Genomic DNA, 22412 nt, shown 5'->3' with positions numbered 1-22412 from the left:
GCAGAAGAGAGTGCTTTCTCTAGCACATCTGATTACATGTGACTCTCTAGTCAGCACAGAGACTGTGTGGAAGAAAGAATACCCATAAAACCCCATTAGAAAGAAAGGATATGTCAGGCTATAAATTACTTTGAAAAATCAGTTTTCAGTGAACTATGTAAGCTGTCAATATTGGAGATGCAAGAACCGTAAGTGTGCTACATTCATGCAAATTTTTTGCTTCTAGAGTGGGCACCGTTAGAGTTCTACACCCATTAAGGACTGCAGGGTAACCGGAGAGCTCCTGTGTTTCGGATGGGAAGGGATCCTTTCATGTTTCAAATTTACCTGGAAGAATCCCTTCTGATTCAGACCTTGTTGGTCCGTGGCTGGCTGGAAGGAGAGGCTGAAACTACAGCATTGTCTTCCATGCATGTTTTTAATGTTAAAGAGTTCTCCTCGTGTTTGATTTTCTGCGTAGGAATTTTCCTGTAACTTTGCTGTAGGCATGGACTTTATTTTGCACAGTGGTGTTAAAAGAGCTGAGAAGGGTCCAGTGGTGCCTGCTGTGGTGAATTTACTGCCTGGGTTCTGTGTCGTCCTGCCCTTCAGGTATTGCACCTTTTGCCAGAAAGTACTTAGACCTTTTTCACCTTGAGGAAACACCGTTTAATCACCCTGTCAGATCCCGTCATTTGGATGGTCTGTTGCAGTAATTTACAATGCCTTTATCTCAGGCCATGTGCACTCTGTGCAGGGCTGTGAGCCCACTGCCCCCTTACAGAGTGAGGGGCAGGGGCTTGAGGCTTTTGCAGCTGATAAATTAAAACAAAAAGACTTCTGTGGAAAAGGCTGTGCTTTGGTAAAATTTCTAAATGAGAACTAATAACTTTTTTGAGGTTGTTAAAAGATAGTATTTTGCTGGTTTTGTGACAAAGGTTTGGGGTTTCAGTTTTAACTGACTTTTCAGACTGAAATATGCTTATGTTAAAAAAGCTTTTAACACCAAACAGATCTTCTGAAAATCATCAGTGATTCAGTTTAATCAAAACACTTTGGGGGTAACTTTTTGGGGGGAGAACAATAGAGGTGACAAAAAGCTGTGTTTCAACTAGTAAAAACATTTAAGATTGATGTTATTCTTGACAATTTAGGTCAGGAAAAATTCTGAAACAGTTGGAAACCCTTTCATGATAGGAGAATCTTTTCCAGTCCTGCCGTAGGTGTGTGTGGGTAGTCCAGAAGACATCTGTCTTTGGTAGACTTTGCTTTGAAAATCGAAGAAAACCAGAGATCCCTGAATTTTAAGAATTCCCACGCTGGGACATCATAAAGCAGGGATATCTGAACTGCTTTAAAAACTCCTCCGTCTCTTCTGTTGCCTTTGCACAGAGAAGAAAGTCTGAAATCTGAAAGGCTACTTCTATGAAGTGTTGCTTATATGGAGTTCAGAACTGTTTTTATAAAACATCAGAGCCCAGTTCTAGCAAAAGAGTTTTGTTTCAGAATGTGCTGAACATCCACCTCCGAAGTGCTGCCTCTGGCAGAAGCCACTGCAGAAATGCCAGGTAACGTGCTCTGCTGGGCACATTGGAAATGAGGGAACCCTGCTGCCACACGCGTGTTTTGAAGCTGATTCTTCCTGCTTTCTTACTGCTGGAAGTTGTAGACAGCGATTATTCCTGTCAGCAAAGGACCACTGAAATTTCCCCCAGTTCTTGGGAAGAGCTACTAAGCACGAAGCTGCTGCGACACAACTGCAGGTTGTACAGTAACAGTCCCTGCTGGCACCAACTCCAGAGAACTTCTAATTATGAAAAATGGGCCCCAAATCTCAAATTACTGCAAATTTCATTAATGGCTTGATTTTAATGGTTTTAAGAGGTGGAGGCCAATGCGTTGCAAATGCCTGGTTCGCTCAGTGTGGGAACTGCTTTGGCGTCCGTGAACTTGCAGTGTTGAGGCCAACGGACAGAACTGAGTGTCTGTTAAAAGAGGCTGTGAAATTGTTAGCAAAGGGTAATTATTTGGAAGCAAATCACACACACAGAGAAGTCTCCTTTCTGCTATTTGTGGTCTTGATTATCTCATCTCTCCAACTGTTTGAACCAAATGTATTTAATGGAAAAAATAGTTGCAGCAGAGAGTCTGAAACTCTTATTTTTCTCTCTCACTGAGCACTGAGGTGTTTAAACTGTGAAATTCACAGCAGGATACAAAGCTCTTAAGGATCATGATCTTTCTTTCCCATCTAAGTTTTCCAGGTTGAGTTAACTGTCTCCTCAGCTGTGCCTTCATACCAAAGCCTTTTTTATTTTTACGTACAGGTTTTGCTTTTACTGAGATCATATGTACCAAATTAAATAACCCTGTACAGTCGACTTAGTGTACACAATAATGACATACATTAACTTATGAAGCTTTGTGTTTGGAGTTTTTGACTGAATGAATATAATGATGAAAAATCTCTAGTATTAGTGACTTGTAGACTGCAGGCAACCCCTTCACTCACATGCCTAAAATGTGGAAAAGAATGGCCACACAATGCTGGAATTTCATTACCATTTTTGGCATGAATGTCTCAACTCATTAGTCAATAAACATATATTTTGGAAAAAAACAGAAGGCTGGAAGTAATGTGGGTGCTTTTCCATTTACAGAGCACAGAGTCCATGGAGTGCAGAGCGCTGCTGGTGACAGCATGAGCCCTGTGGGAGCTGCAGCTACCCCACTGCAAAAGGCTCACCTGGGTGTTAAATCCCATGATGGTTTTTGAGCTCTGACATTCGCTCAGCAGGGCATGATGCTATTGGAAATAAGTCTTACCTGCAGAGCTGGAGACCATGTCAGCAATGTTCTCTCTATATATATTGCCATGACTTGGGAATTTATTAGCCCAGCAGTCCAGCCAGCATTACATCCTGCTTCAGCAGTCACCAGGCTTGTTGTTTAACTTTTTTTCTTTAAGATAAGAAACTGTTCTTTCACCAAAAGGGCCAATTGGATTGATGGCATTTTTCATTTCACTTTGCTTTGCCTCCTTTCCTCTCTCCCAAAATGCCTGGATTTTGATCACAAGTGTTGTTTTTTTCTTTGTGAAACTGTACTTCCAAATAATTTCATTCAAAAAAGACAGTTCTCTTAAAACCTGTTCTGGATCTTTTCTAGGAAACAAATATTTTTTAAAAAATCCTACTAAAAATGGTAGCTTGTACCTTCAGCAACAAGTACCTGTGGGAAAATGTGTTTCCCCAGAAAATTTCTTTGTGCTTGGCAAGAGTTAAAGCATAGTAGTTTATTAGCCTTTCTCAGTCACGTACCCAAGCTGTATTGCGAGAACTTTGGGGATGCACAGTTTAGATTGTGGTGGACAAAACACTGTTGCATCTCAGTTTTCCTTTGATGCCTAGAATATAATGTTTGATTGACTACTGTGTAACAAATGGTAAACGCTTTTCTGCAGGTCAGCCATATCTTAGGTGTACAGAAATAGCTAATAATTAGTGCCAGTAAATCATTGTAGCGCAAACCATGAACATTACCATTCAGTTTGTAATTTACCACTGATGTGGGTACTTGTTCTTCTGTAATACTGGATATGTCTGCTTATAGAAAAGTTGATTGAGATAATTAGCAGTAAAAATGCTAAGGTAAGACAGCTATGGTAACATTTATATTGCTATAAATTTTGTTTATAGCAGCCTAAAGAGCAACAGTGAAATTAGAAATTAACTACAATTAGCAAATAAATTGAGTGTCTCTTGGAATTACTTGATCACGTCTAAAATGTTGCACAGTGTGACGCTTGCGGAGGCAAAGCCAAGTGGCTGGGCTGTGGCAGCTGCACCCAGCTGAGGCGCGCATGGATCTGAAGCCTGTTTGCTTCTCTGCTGCTGCTCACAGGCTGGAGCTACCCCATGCCCAGCCCTGGGCATCCTTGCAGCCCATACCCACCTTGCCTTCAGGGGGGCTGGGCTGTTGCCCCACCATACAGGTTTGATGAATGCATGCTGTGATGCCAGCAACAAGGTTTGCTACTGGGGATTCTCCTCTCCATGGGGAAAAGAAGGCTGTGTGTGCTTTTTCAGCAATGTACACCCTTGTAGGGAGAAGCTCGGAGAGACTGTTCCGCTTCCACGTTCTCAGTAAATGAACCTTGAAACGCACATTTAATATTGGCAACTCAGTCTGAGAGGAGTAACTTGGGCTGGAAATGTGTTGTTATCCCGGAAGATGAGTCATAGATATCAAAGTCATTTTCCTCTGAGTGCCTGAAATGCGTCAGTTTGGAGGGACCTGGGCATCATTTTATGCTTACAGGCAGTAATAGTTTACTTCCCATAGTAAGGCCCTTTCAGAACTCTTGCTTGATAAATGCTATACAGATGCCTGTAATTATTTTTCTGATACAATTTCATAGCGCGATATAGAAAGAAATGGGTTGTTTACTACTGTTAAGAAGAGTCATTAAATATAGGGTTTTGGCTGAAAAGAGGAGGAGCATCAGCCAGTTTCAGGAGCAGCCACTGACTCACCTCTGTCTGTTCCATGCAGTTAAATTTTCCTCATTCTTTCAGCCTTTGTTGTGTTTCAGAGACTTCTCCTAGTTGGAGGCAGACAGCCAACGTTTTTCTGAATCCCGCGTGTCTTATTCCAGTTCTGTGTCCAGCAGGGAGAAGGTGCTGCTGAACCTTCCCATCCTCTTCACTCAGACACAAGTCTTGAGTATTCACCTAAACCTCACGACCGCTCTTACCTAGCGGGACCTTGGCTAGTTTGAGGTGCACCTGTGTGGTTGTACTAGTGAAATGCTTTCGTTTTGTGTAAGTTTAAGTAATCATTGGGGTGGAAAAGGGAGAGGGCAAGAGTTTCACTCAGGTACTTGGCAGTGCACTGAAAAGGTGTGGGGATACAGAGTCGTGTCTGCGCTCCACCGAACAGTAACTGATCCTTACGAAGTGAAACAAGCCTTGTCTAGCCTGAAAAGTGACCCGTAGTCAAGCAGCAGTGGCATTTATTTGGGATATGGAGAAGTGGTGGCGTGCTGATGTACGCCTGGTGATACATGGCTATCTAACTGCCTCCTCGCCCCATGCGCTGTACGTCCAGCTCTGGGGCTGGAAATCCCATCCTTATCCTGGGAAACATCCCCCACTGGTGTTGAAAGTTACGTATTCCCAGAAAAACAAGTCATCTGGGGTAAATCGGCATCTTACTAGGAAGAACTATTTCCTTTCCTCCTTCCCCTGCAGTTTTTTTCTCTCTGAAGGGCAAAATGGGGCTGGGGGGTAGGGGAAGAGGGGCCGCTGTAGGTGAGGCAGCCTGGCTGGCTGCAGGGGCACTCACACCACGGCACAAGTTTGCGCTGGCGCTGAGCACCACCACTCCTGGCTCCCGAGGCTGCTGCTGCCTGCCTTTGTTGGGTTTGCTTCGTAGGCAGGTGTCTGAGTTCCCTGCAGATTTCATCTGGGGAGAATTTATCACTGACAAATAACTGTTTGTGTTGAATTATCAGATGGGCTAAACTGTTTTCTTTAATGTTGCAGTTTAGTAGCTTTTTCTTTGCGGGTTTCCATGAGCACTGGCATTTGACGGAAATAAATCTGTCACTCAAAGAATGTATTTGCCCCTGCTACCAAAATATATAAATAAAAATTACAAGGTCATTAGCCATATCAAGAGAAATGAAAATGTGCTCTGCATTAAATAGCTGACTTCCAGAATGGGTTGGGCAAATAGCAGTATACTAAAGTGTGTATACTAAAGCAGTATACTAAAGTGTACTATTCATTTCCCCTTCTTATCATGAAAATCAATTGATTCCTTTCTTTTCTGTAGCACTTCCCCTTTGCACTGGAAACCCTCAGCATATGTCTGTCCAAATTTACAAGCAGCGTATTTTTCAGCGTATCTCATTTGTCAAATGTAAATTCCAGTGGCCAGTGATTTACTACAGAACTGTTTGGAAAGCAGCAGATAAATATTACCTTAAAAAGTATTAAAAAAAAAAAAAAAGCCAGACTGGAGGAGAAGACTTTATCTGCCACTTCCCAAGCAATTTATCTTTGTCCCTGAGAAGGCAGGTTAGGTGGAGAACTGCCCCAGTATTGTTCTGGAGTACATCTTGTCTAGAAAATGAGCTCTTATGCTCAGTAAAAGGCAACCTTGGAAAGCAATGGATTATTGCTTACATTGTAATAACTTTTCTTTTTTTCAGCTATAATACTAGGTGCAGACCTGAAGGAACTTAAACTCATAAGCTTCACTCCCCCTGCGTCACTCCAAATCTCAGTGATTCAGAGAGACAAGTTCTCTATTTCCCACCACGGAGTTCAGACAGTAAATGATCAACAGGAAAAAAATTGCACAGTATGGGTACAGTGGTGTTGGGGAAGGCTGGGTGATACAGTCTCCACTCGGCCCCTTTTATCCACTTTCATCAGCTCGGGGGTGGAGAAGTAAGTGGTCATTTCTTGCTGCTTATGTGACTGAGCTGCAGGTAAAGGTATACGAATAGTTGCACCAGAGGTTCCTCCTTTCCTTACTGCCTGGCAGGTATTCAGCTGCGAGGACATAGGAGCACTGGGGAGAAATGCATCTGCTGTGCTCACTGCCGAGTGTAGCAGTAACCCTTGCCACTAAAAAAGCACACACTTTGGTTAATGGCCAGACTCACCGAGACATCCTGTGCTAATACTTGTGTCTTTATTCCTGGGTAACATTTCTGTGGGATGTCCTGTATTGACCAGGTAAGTCACTGCTTGTTTCTTACTGATGAAGTAAAGTGTGTGAAGGGGAGAAATTTGCTGCGCTGAAAATCAGTGAAGCCTGTGGAGGCTAGATTAGGAAAAGAAAAGAATAATCGACTGACTTACAATCAAAGTCTAAGTTTCCATAATGAGAAAATAAATGTGTTTCCATACCTTTTGTTCTGTTGGTGTTGTGCATGTGGGTAATTTTGTTTCCTTCTATTTCCCAAAGGCAATGTTCAAATCCCAACATAAAAGGCTCTGGTGCGGAATAGGTCATCTGAGATGCTTACGTACACTAAAAGTGGATCATAATTTTCTGGCAGTCACATTTAAGCTATTAAAAGTTTCTTAGCTGATTTGGAGAGCTGATGCAGCAGGCTTCATGTATACGTGCCAAACACAGCCAGATGATACGACTGATTTTTGTTGAGGCTTCAGTAACAAGCACTAGGTTGAATTAGTCTCTGTGATAGAGGTTACCACCTTATAATTTGTCTTCTCCCTAATGGTTCCAAGGATAGTGATGTTATGAGGAAGGACTTGCATATTTATGGCATCTAAACTTAGGTACCTTACACAGCCAGCTGCATTAACCTCAGGCTCATCTAGAGTCAACGTACAGAGAGAGGGTGTCACCCCCAGGGCAGGTACATTGCACGGCAGTTCTCCGTTGTTCGACAGTACCCATCTCTGACTAGGGAACATTCTTCCTACAGCGTCTGAAAAGAAGCAGTTTGATCACCTTAAAAAGAAAAGAAAAAAAAAATATGATGGCATTGTTTTTCCCCCAACTCTCCCAGGTCTGGCAGTGTGGAGGAAGCATGGAGGTGTTGCCCTGCTCTCGCGTGGCACATATCGAACGCACAAAGAAACCCTACAACAACGACATCGATTACTATGCAAAGCGCAATGCCCTGCGGGCCGCTGAGGTCTGGATGGATGACTTCAAGTCACATGTTTACATGGCATGGAACATCCCCATGGCAGTAAGTGTGGGTCATGCTCTCCTGAACAGAGGCAGAAACATGGATGACTGTTCCTGGTTAGCTCTTTGAGATGGAAGGTGTCCCTACAGTTGTACAAAGTGGGCTAACCTCGGGGGGAAGAGTGCTTTGGGCTGGCGCATGCTTAGTACGGAGGGTTCTGCCATATAAACTTGCTTCCTCAGTGGAAGTTTTGTTGCGCACTCAGGAGCGGTGACACAGATTTATAATGTAACTGGAGCACAATGTTTCAGGTTTATGTGCTTCCTCAGAAGAAGTTGTTAATTTGGGATGCCATTAAACTTTGAGGAGTTCATATGCTACAGTGGTAAGGACTACAGAAATGGCCATAAATAAGTATCATCATGAGACTCAGTAGACCTCACCAGCATAAAAACCAAAGTATACGATAAAAGAACCATGCATTAACTGGCTTTATTGTCTACAGGCTGAGTGTTGCCGTGTGGACATGTTCTGCTTCTTACTGTGCATAGGAATTGCAGATGGCATGTGGGGGTCTCTAGGAATGCATGTAATATAAATATTAGATAAACTGTAGGTTCAGTTTATCGCTTTTTTCTGTAAGGATATCACATGCTACGTCTCCACTGAGCATAATTCTTGGAGAGAGGAGATGTATGTTATATCCCAGTCAGGTGGAGGCTGACTGCTGCTGTGTTCTTTAGTGGTATTTACATCCAAGTGATTCGTGTGAAGGGGCACAGGGAGAGCAGCTGAGGGGAAACATACTCCAATGTAGGTAATGATGGTTTAGTTAACCCTTATACGCAGGGGTTGTCCAGAACTGGTTGAAGCAAATGGAAACAGGAATGTTGCTATCATAATGGGAAAATATGCCAGCCCAGCAGTATCTTTGTGAATATTCAGGTATGACCTAGGTCCTTTAAAGTCAAGGGAGTCTTGTCAAAGACTTCGTCAGATTTAGACTGAGTCCTAAACACCTGCTTGTACTTTGATACCTCAGTAATGTATCAAAACCCATTTTTGTTCATTCCTGTTGTATTTTTGAAAATGCATATACCTAAAGGAGCAATATTTCATTCTTCTCCATGTGATGTCTGAATGTCAGATGTTCGCGCATGTCTGAATCTCACCTAGTGCTGTTCAGTATTGGACACTCTGTGCAAGGTCCCCATGAAGATGTGTTTTGGTGACTTCTTTTGGCATGAGAGGTAATTGCAGAGAACTATTTTGCCTTAACCAAAGGCAATACTGCATAACTTTTCCCACACAAGATTTCCATGGTAGCAGGAGGAAGACAAAGCAGTGCCCATCTAAGTTTCTAGGGGCATTTTAGCCCTGTCTGCATCCGTTTGATAAAATGGTCAGTTTCACACAGGAGATGAAAAAGTAACCTTGGTAAATTTGTTTGCTTGATGCTGTCTGCAAATGAATTCTGAGAAAAGACAAGATATTTAAATAAGCACTTACACCAAAACATGATTTCCCTTAATCTCTCTGAGATTACTTATTGATGTAGTTTTCCACACTGAGCTATACAGCAGTACTTTATAAAAAGCAGGCACATCTACATTAAGAGACATAAAATCAGCAGAAGTACCGAACATTGAAATTTTCTTTCCGTAAAATAAATTGATTGATAAAATGTGCATCATAAAAATAACCCCATTAGCTGTCAGGAGAAGGAAGCTACTGTTAGTGTTTGCAGACTGACTCCGCTGTAGTATTCAGCTAAGTACTGTACTGTTACAAGCCGTAAGGAAAACCTTCTCCAGAGATCTAGAAACCTTGCTGCCTGGTCAAAAAGAGTATGTCCACAGTCTAAATTCTGTGGACACCTCATCCTTGTACCATCACCTGTAACCCACCCATGATGACTGCAGCTAATACAGAAGCAAGCACAGCATTTTCATAGCTGCTCAATTTGCTGCTCTTGCATTCAGTGGGAATGGCACAGCAACAGGCACTGTATTGCTTCATTTTAGAACAGGGAAGAGAGAAGGTAAGTAAAATATGTGTTTTCTCTCTCACCAAAAACCTGTCCAATTTAGCCCTTTCATAACTCACACCGTGTTTTTCACAACTCACTCCCGAGTTACTGAGGGTCTGTGCATAACATATATCTCTATCAGCAGATGATCTGCAGACACATCTGCAAGAACATATTCCTATAACCTCCAGCAGTAGGTCAGCATAGATCTGTGTTAGCAACCAAATATTTGGTATGCCCCTGCTTATGATCTACTTCTCAACAATTTTGGTGATAAAGGAATCATACATTGAATGATTTATTGTACTGAGTGCCTCTGAAAATTGCTCTCCTTCCATGCAGCCTGAAGTAGTACGTAAATTAACGTTTATTTGAATGGCTGCTGCATAGAGAGCTCGTGACAGTGAGCATCAGCAAGCGACAGTGAGCACAGCAAACTCAGTGGCAAGCAGAAAAACCTGTTCAGTATTACACTTGTGTTCTCTCCTGAAAACCAGCTGTCTGTTGGGGATTCTAATAAACCCTGAGCTAAGTTCCTGCAGCCCTGTAACCCTGCTTTAGGCGTAATTTGTAAAATGCACAGAAACCTTTCTGGGGGAAACGTACAAGGCACTTAAGACAGCTCCGTGCAGTAATCTCTCCAGTTTCAGTCCATTTGATTCATACAGTGTCAGAAAAGATTTTTAGATGAGGTAACTCTTACTGTCTTAATGTTGAACTGTGGTGATTTATAATGGTTTAAATCAACAGACACTAACTCAGGACCTGCTGTTTTTTTGAGTGACTGGGTTTGAGCATATTGATTTGAGTCTTCCGGCCTGTGTTTTTTATGGGATTTGTATTCAAACATGAACCAAATTCTGAAGTAGAATTATAAAGAAGGTTTTGAGTGTAACTGCATTTTATAGCTCAAATCTGCAAATGAGCTCCAGTTCCAGGAAAAACTGAATGTTGGTCTATGCAAATGTTTAATGGAGCTTAATGACTTTTTGAGCAGCTCTGCTTTGAGGTTTTAACAGATCTGTTCTGATCTCATTTACATTAGTGAATACCCAAGGCTGTTGCTAGAGTAAACCATGCTCAAGCTGCCGTATCTTAGATAAGAATTACCACCTAAACTCCTAACAAATCTGAAAGCAAAGGAGATCAGGTTTGATTGCAAACATTTAGAATTGCTGTAAGTAGCAACATTCTTATTGAATTCTTATTATTTTGATTTATGATTGTGTTTTGCTTGTTATCCTTCTTTTTCCACTGACTTTCATTAATATTTATTGTCTGCTCCCAACAGCAGCTGTTTGATGAGCTGCTACTTACAAAAGAGAAAGAAGAGAGGGAAATACAGCTTGGTATACAAAATGGACTCCAATTTGATTTCCACAAAGAAAACAACCATAAAGTCAACGCAGTGAGATTTCATTGTTCTTTTTCTGCTTTGTAGAACCCTGGAGTTGACTTTGGAGATGTTTCTGAAAGAATAGCTCTACGACAGCGACTGCAGTGCCGGAGTTTTAAGTGGTACTTGGAGAACGTCTATCCTGAAATGAGGATTTATAATAATACAGTCACTTATGGAGAGGTACTGTACCTCTTTGAAAATATATCATGGCTGCATTAGATCAGCCCTTTCATCTTAGCGGTGGGTATCGGGGTGTACAGAGCAATTTCAAGTCAGCACAGCAGTAGCAACATAAATGTCCTCCCCTGCTTTTAACCAACACTGAGAAGCGTGGCTTTGAGAAGCACTGTCCCTCTTACTGGAATATATCAGAGGAAATAATTCTCATTAATGATGATACTCAACCTTCTTGGCTTTCGTTTTAAAATGGAACAGCTCTAAGAACATAAATTTGAGGCAATTGTTTTCACAAATAGGATGCCACAGGGGTCATTAAGAAAACATTAGTAGTCAAGAGAGATAAGATAATTACAGTTAATGAGAACAGTTGCGTTAGAATCATTTTTAGGTAAAGAACCGCCCTGTTTTTTGGTGCTTTGCCGAACTATTTGAAGGATTATGTTTACTTTATTAATTCAGTTTTGCAGTCCTCCTTGTTCAGGATAAAAAGCAACATATCCTTGTTCAGATTATGAGGCGAGGCTACCATTTGGCAGGTCTTTATCTCAGCTGAAAGAGAGGAAAACCAATATTGCTGCTTTGTGCTTAATTCTGTATTTTCATTCTCACTTGTGTACCAGTATTGAGTAAGACCCTGGAACACCTACTCGGAGACAGCTGACTGGAGAGGTTACTTAACCCTAATAAAATGCTGGATCCAAATGTGTTAGAAATGTGTGGATGTTTTGGTTCACCTCAGCAGCTATCTGGATCATTTCTTTCTCTTCTGTGAACCAATCAAAACTCCCACATGTGCCTGACCCCGCTCTTCAAAGAAGTCAGCCACCCTTACGTAACTCTAAATCTATATCATGTGCCTGTAATATAAGGACGGCTGCCACTTATGACTGTGAACTGGGGCCAAGTTCTAGGAGCTCTCCTGCTGCATAATGTTTTTAAGATTCTGTTTTAATTGTCTACTTGAACTACAATTACATCCAAAGGCAATATATTTTCACACAAGACAACTAAATGGACATTCTTCCTTTCTGTTCTATTTGATTGACTTCATATAAAAATAAGTCAGGCACTTCAGATGTTGATACAAAGTGCAAGTTTTATTGTGCAATATCACTTTGCATCCTAATATAACTATCCCTGGCAGTAACTGAGGAAAGACATTTAGTAAATTCAACGGGAGCTATTAGTAACTGTCAGCTCTGAGAAGGCTGTTAACCGCAAAGAACGTTGGCAGAACTGCCAGTGTTGTGTCAATTATACCAGACAGTTAGCAAGCTGGGCTCCAAAAAGAAGTTTGTTTCTGTTGAGTGGTTGCATGGAAGGTTCTTCAGTCAAAGAGGAAGTTTAGTGGTGTAAGTATCTAATTCATTAAAATTTATAATAAAATGGAGCCACTCAAGCTATTTAGCTATATAAACTGGCATAGTTCCTTTTCAGTCTTACATGCCCATAATGAAAAAACTAGAGGCTTCATCCTAAATGACATCAAGCTTGTTATTAAATACTTACTCTTCTGGTTATTTTCCTGGAGGAAAAGATGTCTGGAGTTTAGTGAGTTTAAAGGAAAATAAATGTATTGAGTAGATGTGAAACAGATTGAAACAGTAGTAAAAATATATTTCCTAGTGACTCAATTCATGTTTTTTAAAGCCATGTCATAAAGCTGTCTTAGTCTTCTTCAGCCTTTATAGTACCCAAGTCATAAAATGAGCCTCCTGAAATGTAACTGTTGGTGAGCCCCCTTATCCGATTGGATTCCCTGTTGTGCTCATACACTATGCTATGAAGGATTATTTACTGGTGTTTCTGACACATGGTGGAGCAGCTATTCCTATATTATAGGGGTGGCCAGACAAATATTTCACAGTCTAAACCAAAACTGACCTGCTGACTGTTTCAAGATGTCCCTTTAAAAAACTTCCTGTTTAAGATACCTGTAAAATTGGTCTATGTCCAAAATGTGTGTAAGGCTTCTAGCCTGAAGAGAAAGGCAGGCCTGAAATCTCAGACGAGCTCCAGCCCAGCATCATAGACTTGCAAAGTCATCTTGTCTGGGGAGGCATGTGAATGTTTTATTTCACTGGATCTATGAATCCACACTTTAAATATTTCAAAAGCCCTCCAACACTGCTTATCATTGCTGTATCCTTTCACAATGATGTGCTGCACGTCACCTCTGTAGATAACTATATATTATATTCTCAATTCAGATAATTTTTCACATGCTTTTTTTCTTTTATATAAGCAATAGGAGTAAACAAAAGGGTGCCACATCCAACACCAATCCTGGGTAGTTCCTATACCATTTGTTAAGGTCAAAATTCTCAACATATAGGGTCAAAATTTATATTTACAAAAGGGTAATTTGGAGTAAAATTTGGCCTGGGTTTCTTATTGTGTATTTCATGGAATTTTGATCTTTAAGTAATTGCTGAAAATAGAACTCTGACCCAAGGTCTGTAAAGACAGCAGGTTGTCCAAATAATGTCTTTTCCTGGAGCATATTCACTATAGGCATTGTGTCATATCTGGAGAACAAGCATGTGTTTCTCAGGGGATGGTTTTGCATGCTGGTTGTTTCAGTAGCTGTAGTGCAGCTAAGATTTAGCTAGATTGGCCATGCATCATACTGGTTAACTTCTAATATAACTGTTTTCTTTCCGATGCGACTATAGGTGCGTAACAGCAAAGCTAGCGGCTACTGCCTGGATCAGGGAGCCGAAGAGGATGACAAAGCAATCCTTTACCCATGCCATGGAATGTCCTCTCAGGTAAATGGTTAAAATCCCATAATTAATGAGAAAAATTTAACGTAAAGAATTTTCAGAAGAAACAAAGAGTCATTTGGTGCATTTGAGTTGTTTAGCAGTATATTCCTGAGTTGCAAAGGAAGACATCTGGCTTTACTCTGGTCTTTTTGGGTGCCTTTTCCAAGGTTGTTCAGTACGTGAATCTATACGTTGAAGATGCCAGTTAGGGAAACAAAAGAATCATGGTAACTTCTTTTAATAACAGAGAAATCCACTGAAGATTAATGAATTTCTACACTTTGCGTAAGTGAGCAGCTCTTCTCGTTATGACTTGAATTACTGTAGGAATAGCACCTCTTTAAATTAACTTTTCATTGCTCCAGTAGGCTCCTATGCAGAAATGATTTAGCAAGATGCTGATGTGATTCCCCAAGTAGGCAAAAAGTTAAGCACATATTTAACATCAACTTCAAAGGGAATTAAGAATCTTTTAAGTTAATAATTTTCTAAAATATAGGATTTCTTTTTTGTCAGTCTCTGTGCATATTATTATTTTCTTACAGATATCTGAAGATTGTTAAATGACTTTTTTTTTCCCTTCCATGCTCATAGTGATGTTACTTGTTTTTTAAATATGAGTTAGATATTATTTAAATCCAGGACTTGAGCTTCTTCTGAAATGTAATTCTAGTCTCTTTTGAAGTACCATCTGAATCAAAACTCTGTTAATGAACATTCTCATGCGTAAATAAACTCTGACCTTATCACAGGCCTCAGATAATTAAGTTCAGTCATACGCACATTGATTTGGAGTTCTGGCTCATACATCACCATGGAGGCATAACAAAGTGTCGCAAAATATAAATATTACCTGTTGTGCCTAATTGCAGGCTGGTGAAGAGTCATACCTTATTAGCGCAAAGTGAGATAGACAGTAATTCATAGTGACAAAACGTCCACCTTTGGCAGGATCATTGTGGAACATTTGAGTGACACTTTCCTAGCAGAGGCAGAAGCAACAGCCTTTGAGTAAAGTAACAAAATAGTATTGCTTAATTACATGTAAATGAGCTTTTTGGAAGACTCTAGAGATGTCAAGGCGCTTAGGGAGAGTTCAGTCTCTTGCTCCATTCTAATTCTGACCAGAAAGTTGCATATTTAAGTCCTTCCAAACAGTCCCTTTGCAACACCTAGTCTTCTAGCATTGTGCTAGCATTGAGAAGAAGAATGAAATAAATGGTTCTGACTGTAATTTATTTTGCAGTTTAAGTCCTTAACTTCTTGTTTGCCTCCTTGACTCCTCTTCCATAGAATATACTTTGACTTCCAGAAGAACGGAACAGGTGAAGGGTGTAAGTTACTGTGAATTTGTTTGAAGGGAAGCACAATGTGCCCAGCTTCTCCAGACTGACGTAACTTTTGGGGCATGAGGTAGCTCACCTCTCGGCATCAGCTCTGACCAATTCTTTCCTTTAAGGAACAGGTCATTTTGCTTTTAGTAAGATGCAAATACATTGCCTAGTAGATGATGCCTTTTGAATTGTGGGCCCTAGACTAGACACGGAGCAGCTCTTCTCAGGTGTAAATAACAATGTGCAAAGTATTTACTGCCCAAGAGGTTGAAGCTGGATAGTGACCAGTTAAATCTCTTCTGTCTCACTTCTGCTATAGGTCTTCAGTATCTCGTCTACTTGAATTTTCTGGAAAAGACTGAAAAGCTGTTTTTAGACTTTAAGTTACAGCCACAAGCTAGACTCCTTTTTTTACTAGCACTGTAGAAACACATAAAAAGAGAAAGTTGCTCTTCTCAAACTCTTAAAATCCAAAGCAGCCCCTCTGTGTGAGAATTATAAAAGTATGGGAAAGGCAAAAATTAATCTACCAAATCATCATGCAGTACTTTCCATTTCCCTTTTTTTCTTAAAAAAAAAAAAAAGGGGGGGGGGGGGGCGCAGAACGAGCAGAAGGCAGAGGTGATGTTTTATCTAAGCCAAGTATTTCATAGACAAGCATGGGTTGGATCCACTCAAATGCAGCCAAGTTAATTAATGATTACACAGCTGGAAAACTTCTACCATCTCACCACAATTTACAAAATTAATTCAGTATGAGAACCACAGCTGCACAAACGCTAATCAAGGATATTCAAGCACATAGCATGAAAGGTGTTGACAGCAAGTGTTTTAATATATTAAATAAACACTTTTAAAGCCCCTCTTCTAATCAGCCTGGGTGAGTATAGTTGTCTGTTATGTTTAGCTTGCAGTTTCTGACATTTTTCATCTCGAGCATAGGGCATAAAACACCCCTACTGAGCTGATATTTGGGTTAGTTGTACGTGCCTACTGAATATAAATGAGTATAAACATGGATGTGCCCTGCTGGTGTGAGAGCCTCTTCCTATTCAGCTACAGCCTTGTTTGGTTTTCATACTTTGCTATTCTGACAAGAAAATCACCAGTGGTTTTAGTGTACATGTGGTTCCACTGAAACCAACAAAAGTCAGTCAAGTGTTTAAAGAAAGCAGAGTTAAGGGTAAAATCACTGTTCATCTGTGATAAAATGTTCTTTCCCCCTACTTCTTACCCTTCTATTTCTCTTACACATTGCACACCTCTGAATGGTGTTGTCCTGCATGACCAGTGAAAAATAAAACCGCTCCACTTGTTAATGATCCATGAACAAAATGCCTTTCCCTACGTGTATTCTCAAGATCAGTTTTTAGCATGATAAATCACATTTTCAATGACATCACCGTTCAAATTTCTTTATTCAAACAGGGACAAGCTCTTTTACAGGTGCTCCGGAATGCATTCAGCCTGAGTTTACATCAGTTTAGCTTATTGAATTTGACTTGAGCTAAGTCAGGGTAAGCTAACAGTCAGGAATATCCAGACAAGGTTTTGCATCAGTCTAAGTCGATTTCAAAACTCGTTTCACAGAAAAGCAGTGTGCTTTGCATGTCTTCGTTGGCTCTGAAGTTTGCATCTAATCCCTTTCAGGAAAAAAGGTTTGCAAATACTGCTGGGAGGAACAGTCCCAGGGCTAGAGACAATTCAGAAACAAAGGAATAGACGGGGGTCTTGAACAGCCTTGCCTCTGTGTGGCCTCTCTTGTTCAATCACCTGTAAAGGCCATTGGCTATATATAGTAGTACATAATACTCTTTTGTTGTAAAACAAATTTTAAAAAAGGGTGGGATGGGAATGGATACAGCCTGCCAAAAGTGGTATGTGTTGTGCTTCTTAGAATGGTTACAGGACACACAGGTTTTGAGCTGTCTGTGAGCACTTAACACAGCCTCAGTGGAAATATTCGCTGTCTCAGTGTCTGTCTTGAATGCTGAGATGTGGAGCTGATTATATGGTATGTGAAAGCAGAGGAGAACTTAATAAAATGGCACCCTGGGATAGAAAGGCCCCAGCAAACACCTTCCTTCTCCGCCTGTCTTTCTTCCCTTTCACACCGAGAGAAAGAGGAGGTGCTGCGGCTGGGAAAGGAGAACTCCCTTCGCCTTGAGATCAAGCAGAAAGAAGCGAGATCTCAACGTTTGGATTCCTGGAGCTTGCAGCTAGGCAAACAGATGGAGTAAGAAGAGATGAAAGGCTTTTCTTAAACTGTTCCTTGAGTGCAGATACTTAACGTTTTGCTTGGAAGAGCTATGGCTTTCCAGAGTTGCACACCAGGTAGCAGGTCTGATTGCTCAGAGCAGGGAGGATGAAAAGGTAGTTTGTTCTCCTGCAGGAAGCGGTGGGTGAGATTCTGTTAACAAATCTGCAAGTTTGGTAACTTGTGATCCGTTTGTCTTGTGGTGACAAGTGTTCTGGGGGCTTAAGGTGTTTTGGATTCCCATATAGCTTGCTGTTTCAGTCTCTGTGTCGGCTGACAGCTTACCTTGACCTGCAGGGCTGAAGGATCATTAAAGATTTCCTTTTGCTTGGAGAACAAGAGCGAGTGAGAGGGATTAAATTTAGTGTGGAAAGCTACCAGACCCATCTGTGTAACTGTTTTCTACAAACAGTTATCTGTTGTTACTTTGTGGGTTTTTTTTGCAGTTGACTTGAAATTAGCAGGAATGGATTTTCTGAAGTCAAACCCTTCAGTTAAAAGCTGGCATTTACTTATCACATTGCTACTGCTGGAGGATCACCTCCCATAGGCAGCACCGCTCACTGTTCTTGAACCAGATATGGTGGCTTTGATAAACAACCTTTGACATCTTTTCCATTCTGCTCAGATTTCTGAATGTTGACGGGAAAACTATCCTGTGTTACCATAGGTACAGCAGGTAGTATCAGGATTAGATCTTGGAGTATTTAATGGAGCACTTAGCTTCAGTGTCATTTATGTGGATCCTGCAGCTCTTCTCAGATAAAAGAGAAAAGCTGAGCAAAGGTCCATCCTCATGTGATGTGTAAAACCGTGTTTGTGTTCTGCAGCTTGCAGTGGGAGTATGTGGGTACCTAAGGCTCTCAGCCCATCAAGACTTGCACAGACTTTTTTAATGAATGGGTTTGAACACTCCTTAATAAAGGGAACTTTGTCACTTGATTTTGGCTGGCTGACCCTGGGAATGGATTTGGCATGGTGTGTAATGCCCACAGTTCTAATGCAAATTCAGAGGTTGTTTCTTTTTTGGTATGGTAGTGGCATTTAAGATACAGCAGGTATATTTTTTCACTATTCCATTGACTCTATATCCCAGTTCCTGTTTTCTAGTCTACAGTAATAAGCAACTTATTTAATGCTTATTTTATTTTTATAGTTTATGTTGTCTCTAGGAAGTTGTCATATGAAGTCTTTGGAGGAAGATGTCATTAATCATGTAGTAGTTTCTTGAACCTTAACTTCTGGCCTGATTTTGCAGAAGCAAGCACTAAAGCTTTACTATCTAGTGTGGTCTGAACTGAGATAATTTCTTGTTATTGTGTTTTGGTTTTTTTAAATTTAATTTCATTGTAGGATAAGCCTAAGCTTTTATGACTGTTGGAACTCTTGAGAGAAAGTAGATTCAGGAAAACTAAACCCATGATGTTCCATTTGTTTCGTCATTGTAGAGATAGCAGTTCCCTGCACCAAGCTGTGTCTGACTGAGCTGTCACACAACCACCACTTTCAGTATTGGAGGTAGTTTGTAACAGAAGCAGAAGATATACTAACTCTAAGGCCTAAGTAGAAATAGTACTTTCTGCTTTGACAGGCTTCTATATAACAAGGTCTTTCCCAAGCACACAGCTACTGTGATGCAGAGCATGTGCAATTCTGGCTATTGGAGTTCTAAAGACAAAGAGTATTTTAGACCATTCTAATATTGGCGCAGAAAATGTTACTCATCTTAAACCACAGGGAAAATTGATCCTATACTACAGAGCAGGTAGCCTCCTATAAATAGCCCCCTATAAACAGGGGTTCTGATTATCTAGATAAGGCAAAACCAACCAGATTGCTAAGGTGGTATTTTGGGACCTGGAGAGATATGACAAGAACTGCAAGATAAACACGTTTCTCAGTCAGTGTAAGGTTCAGCCGTGCCTGCAGTTCACCTGAACTATGCTGAGTGCCCATTGGATTCGAGAAGTGTGAAATACAGAAGATTTACTGTAAAAAAAAAAAAAAAAAACAAAAAACAGAAGAGTGTGTTTGGGTTCCGTTCCCCTCCCTCCTCCTCCTTTATGTAGGGGCGGGGGAAAGGAAGTTAATTTGTTTGAGCTGGCAATCCATTTATATTTTGAATCACTTTGCTTGCTTGACCTTCTTTTGCATATGTCCCCCATACCCTTATAGTGAAAGGAGAAAAAAAAGTCTTGATTTGGTGTGTGCAGACAGTGCCTCGATGATGATATTGCTCATACCAAGCTGCATCCTCATGTGGCTATCCCTCTGCTCGCTCTGACGTAGGCTCTGTCCTAACTCTGTGCTTCACATGGTTGCTCTGAACAGAAGTGGCAGGTGGGAAAATGAACACACATTTTGTCAAAGGGTGTCTGGTCTGGGACTGAGTAGACCATGCTCTCTTTACCACCAGCAAGATATGATTATTTACAGTATGATTCTTCTGAGTTTAAAAGGGATGATGGTAGAAAGCTAGACTTTAATTCAAGGGGTTTTGATTGACTCTTAATGGTATCTCATGCACTGGTCAGTAGCATCCAATAAGTGGCAGGCACTTCTGACCTTCCTTCCCTCCCTTGTTAAGTAATTTCAGCCATATAACAGCGATAAGACCAGACAGGCAGTGAATTCCCTGGGCTATAATTGCATTTCTTTGGTGGCTCAGATCTTCACCCTGCAGCACCCAAGCTGTGTAGCTGACTCCATTTTGCAGTCTCTTGGCACCTGGGTGCTGCACTCGACTACTTCTAGGGTAAGAGGGGCAAAATGCTATGCTGGTGTCATGACTGTAGATTTAAACACAGAAGTGAGAAGTAGATACATCTGATTTGACTTATTGGCCTGCTGCCAAATTAATATCGTGCACTTTTGCTTTAATGTGCATTGACATTAGCCTCAATAGGCTCTCCCTCAACTGTGCAGGAAGTAGCAGTAATTAAGAGGATTACTTACTAATTTTTGCAACTTATAAATGAGGACTCCATTGCTATCATAGTTGTCTCAGCGCAATGTGATATAGAGTGAGCTGACAGAGCCTCTTCTCCCTCTAAATGAGCATCCTAAGGCCACCCTTAAGGCTTTGAGGCTTTATTTGAATACAGATTGAAACAGATCACGGTAGAGGAAAAACAGATCTGGAAAAGGCAGAATAAAGAGTTTGAGATCGACGTTCTTTCCTCAAGACTCTGTTCTTCAGGCCTGCTGTCATCCAGGCAGTGGCTTCTTGGAGTGCAAGAAACCTTTCAAGGTCCCCAGTGCATCCCCAGGAAAAGCTTTTTTCCCCTCCAGCGTGCCGGGACGAAGGCTGGTGCCTGCTGCCTGCTCTCCCGGGAGCCCGCGGGCTCGGTGCTGGCTGTTTGCCCTCCACGCATGCTGTGCGGGAGGCCGCGCCGTGCCATGCCAGCCAGCTCCCAGCACTCCCGGAAGCAGTGGCAGCCTCCTCCCCGACACAACGCCTAGCAACGTGAGAAGGCAACCGGGCAGCCGCCTTCTGCTTGCAGCAAAAGGCTGCGAACACAGCAAAAGTTCTCTTCATCACAGATTTGTATTCTGATTTTGTAATTCTGACAATTAATCTTGACCGACAAGAGCCATCCACAGATATTCTTTATCTCTTTAAATATTTTCTCTTGGTCCAATATTAATGTAATAAAATATATTCTGGCACACTGAGATTACAAGAGGCCAATTTCTTTACCTCACCTTCTACATGAGGATTTTTTTCTTTGAGGGCCATTTTATTGTGAATGACTTGAGGCAAGTGAAATCACCACTTAGAACAGAAGAAATGCTAAAAAAAAAAAAAAATTACACTCCTGTAAAAATCAACATGAATAATTGTGCCTGCTTAAGTGTATTTTTTTAAATTAAAAAATCCTCTAAAATAATGGGCCCTCACCTGAAGCCTCTAATTACAGCCAGTAGCATTTACCACATCACTAAACTGCAGAACAACTAAGCCTCACACAAAACTGAAACATCCAAGTGTGATTCTTTGTTATGTAAGCCTGAAGCATGTGTTAGCAAATTTGCTGCTATTTCCCTCGTGATTTCCTTTTTCCTCTCGTATTTTTGGGTACTGGTTGCATGGTTGGATTTTTTCAGTAACATTTATTTACAAAACCTAATTAGACTTGTTGCTATCAGTAGCCTCTAACAGAGCTCTAAGAACACACTGCGCGGCAAATTGACATTGTGTCCTTGTTAAATTAACTCCTGCTGAGTGGGTATGATTTACATATTGATTATTTCACTTTCTTGATTGCCCTTTTGCAGTGAAATAGAGGGTAGGGAATGGTGGGGAGCAGAGGTGTGAAAAAGGGAATATTGTGTCCTACGAGTTTCCCAAGCTTCGCCCTTGAGCAGCGTGTGCCAGAGCGGGAAGGTCCCAGCACGCAGCGGGACGAAGGGCTCCTCGCCCACGCCGGGACAGAAGCTGGCAGGGAAGGCAGCTGCCGGGGGGCCTTGTGCCCACCGCCAGGGCCTGCAGCCGCTGTCACAGCCCTCCCTCTCCTTCCATTCCCCAGCTCGTTCGCTACAGCTCCGAGGGTGTCCTGCAGCTGGGGCCGCTGGGCTCCACCGCCTTCCTGCCTGACTCCAAATGCCTCGTTGACGATGGAAAGGGCAGGACGCCGACTCTGAAGAAGTGTGAGGATGTCCTGAGGCCAGCACAGAGGTTCTGGGATTTCACACAGGTATGGAAGAGCTCAGAGAGCCTTGCAGAGATAAATCGGAGAGGAATGCTGCTCTAGAGGATGTTTAATGAAAAAACAGGAGACCTGGAGA

The 22412-nt window shown here is 41.5% G+C and overlaps 1 protein-coding gene across 7 annotated transcripts in view; it reads left to right on the top strand.

The window, feature by feature from the left end:
• GALNT9 (polypeptide N-acetylgalactosaminyltransferase 9) overlaps positions 1–22412 on the top strand; it is a 313510-nt gene that overhangs the window by 244160 nt on the left and 46938 nt on the right. For 6 of the 7 annotated variants that reach the window (XM_080373517.1, XM_080373516.1, XM_080373515.1 and 3 more), the window contains 4 exons: positions 7532–7717; positions 11128–11265; positions 13941–14036; positions 22154–22321. In XM_080373517.1, coding sequence (XP_080229643.1) covers positions 7532–7717; positions 11128–11265; positions 13941–14036; positions 22154–22321 — 588 coding nt within the window. Of the gene's footprint in view, positions 1–1858; positions 6729–7531; positions 7718–11127; positions 11266–13940; positions 14037–22153; positions 22322–22412 lie in introns of those variants that run through there. The other variant, XM_080373519.1, reaches the window with a different exon arrangement.

Source organism: Falco punctatus (assembly GCF_963210335.1).
Source record: "Falco punctatus genome assembly, chromosome: 1".
NCBI lineage: Eukaryota > Metazoa > Chordata > Aves > Falconiformes > Falconidae > Falco > Falco punctatus.
This window is presented reverse-complemented; position numbering and strand designations above follow the sequence as displayed.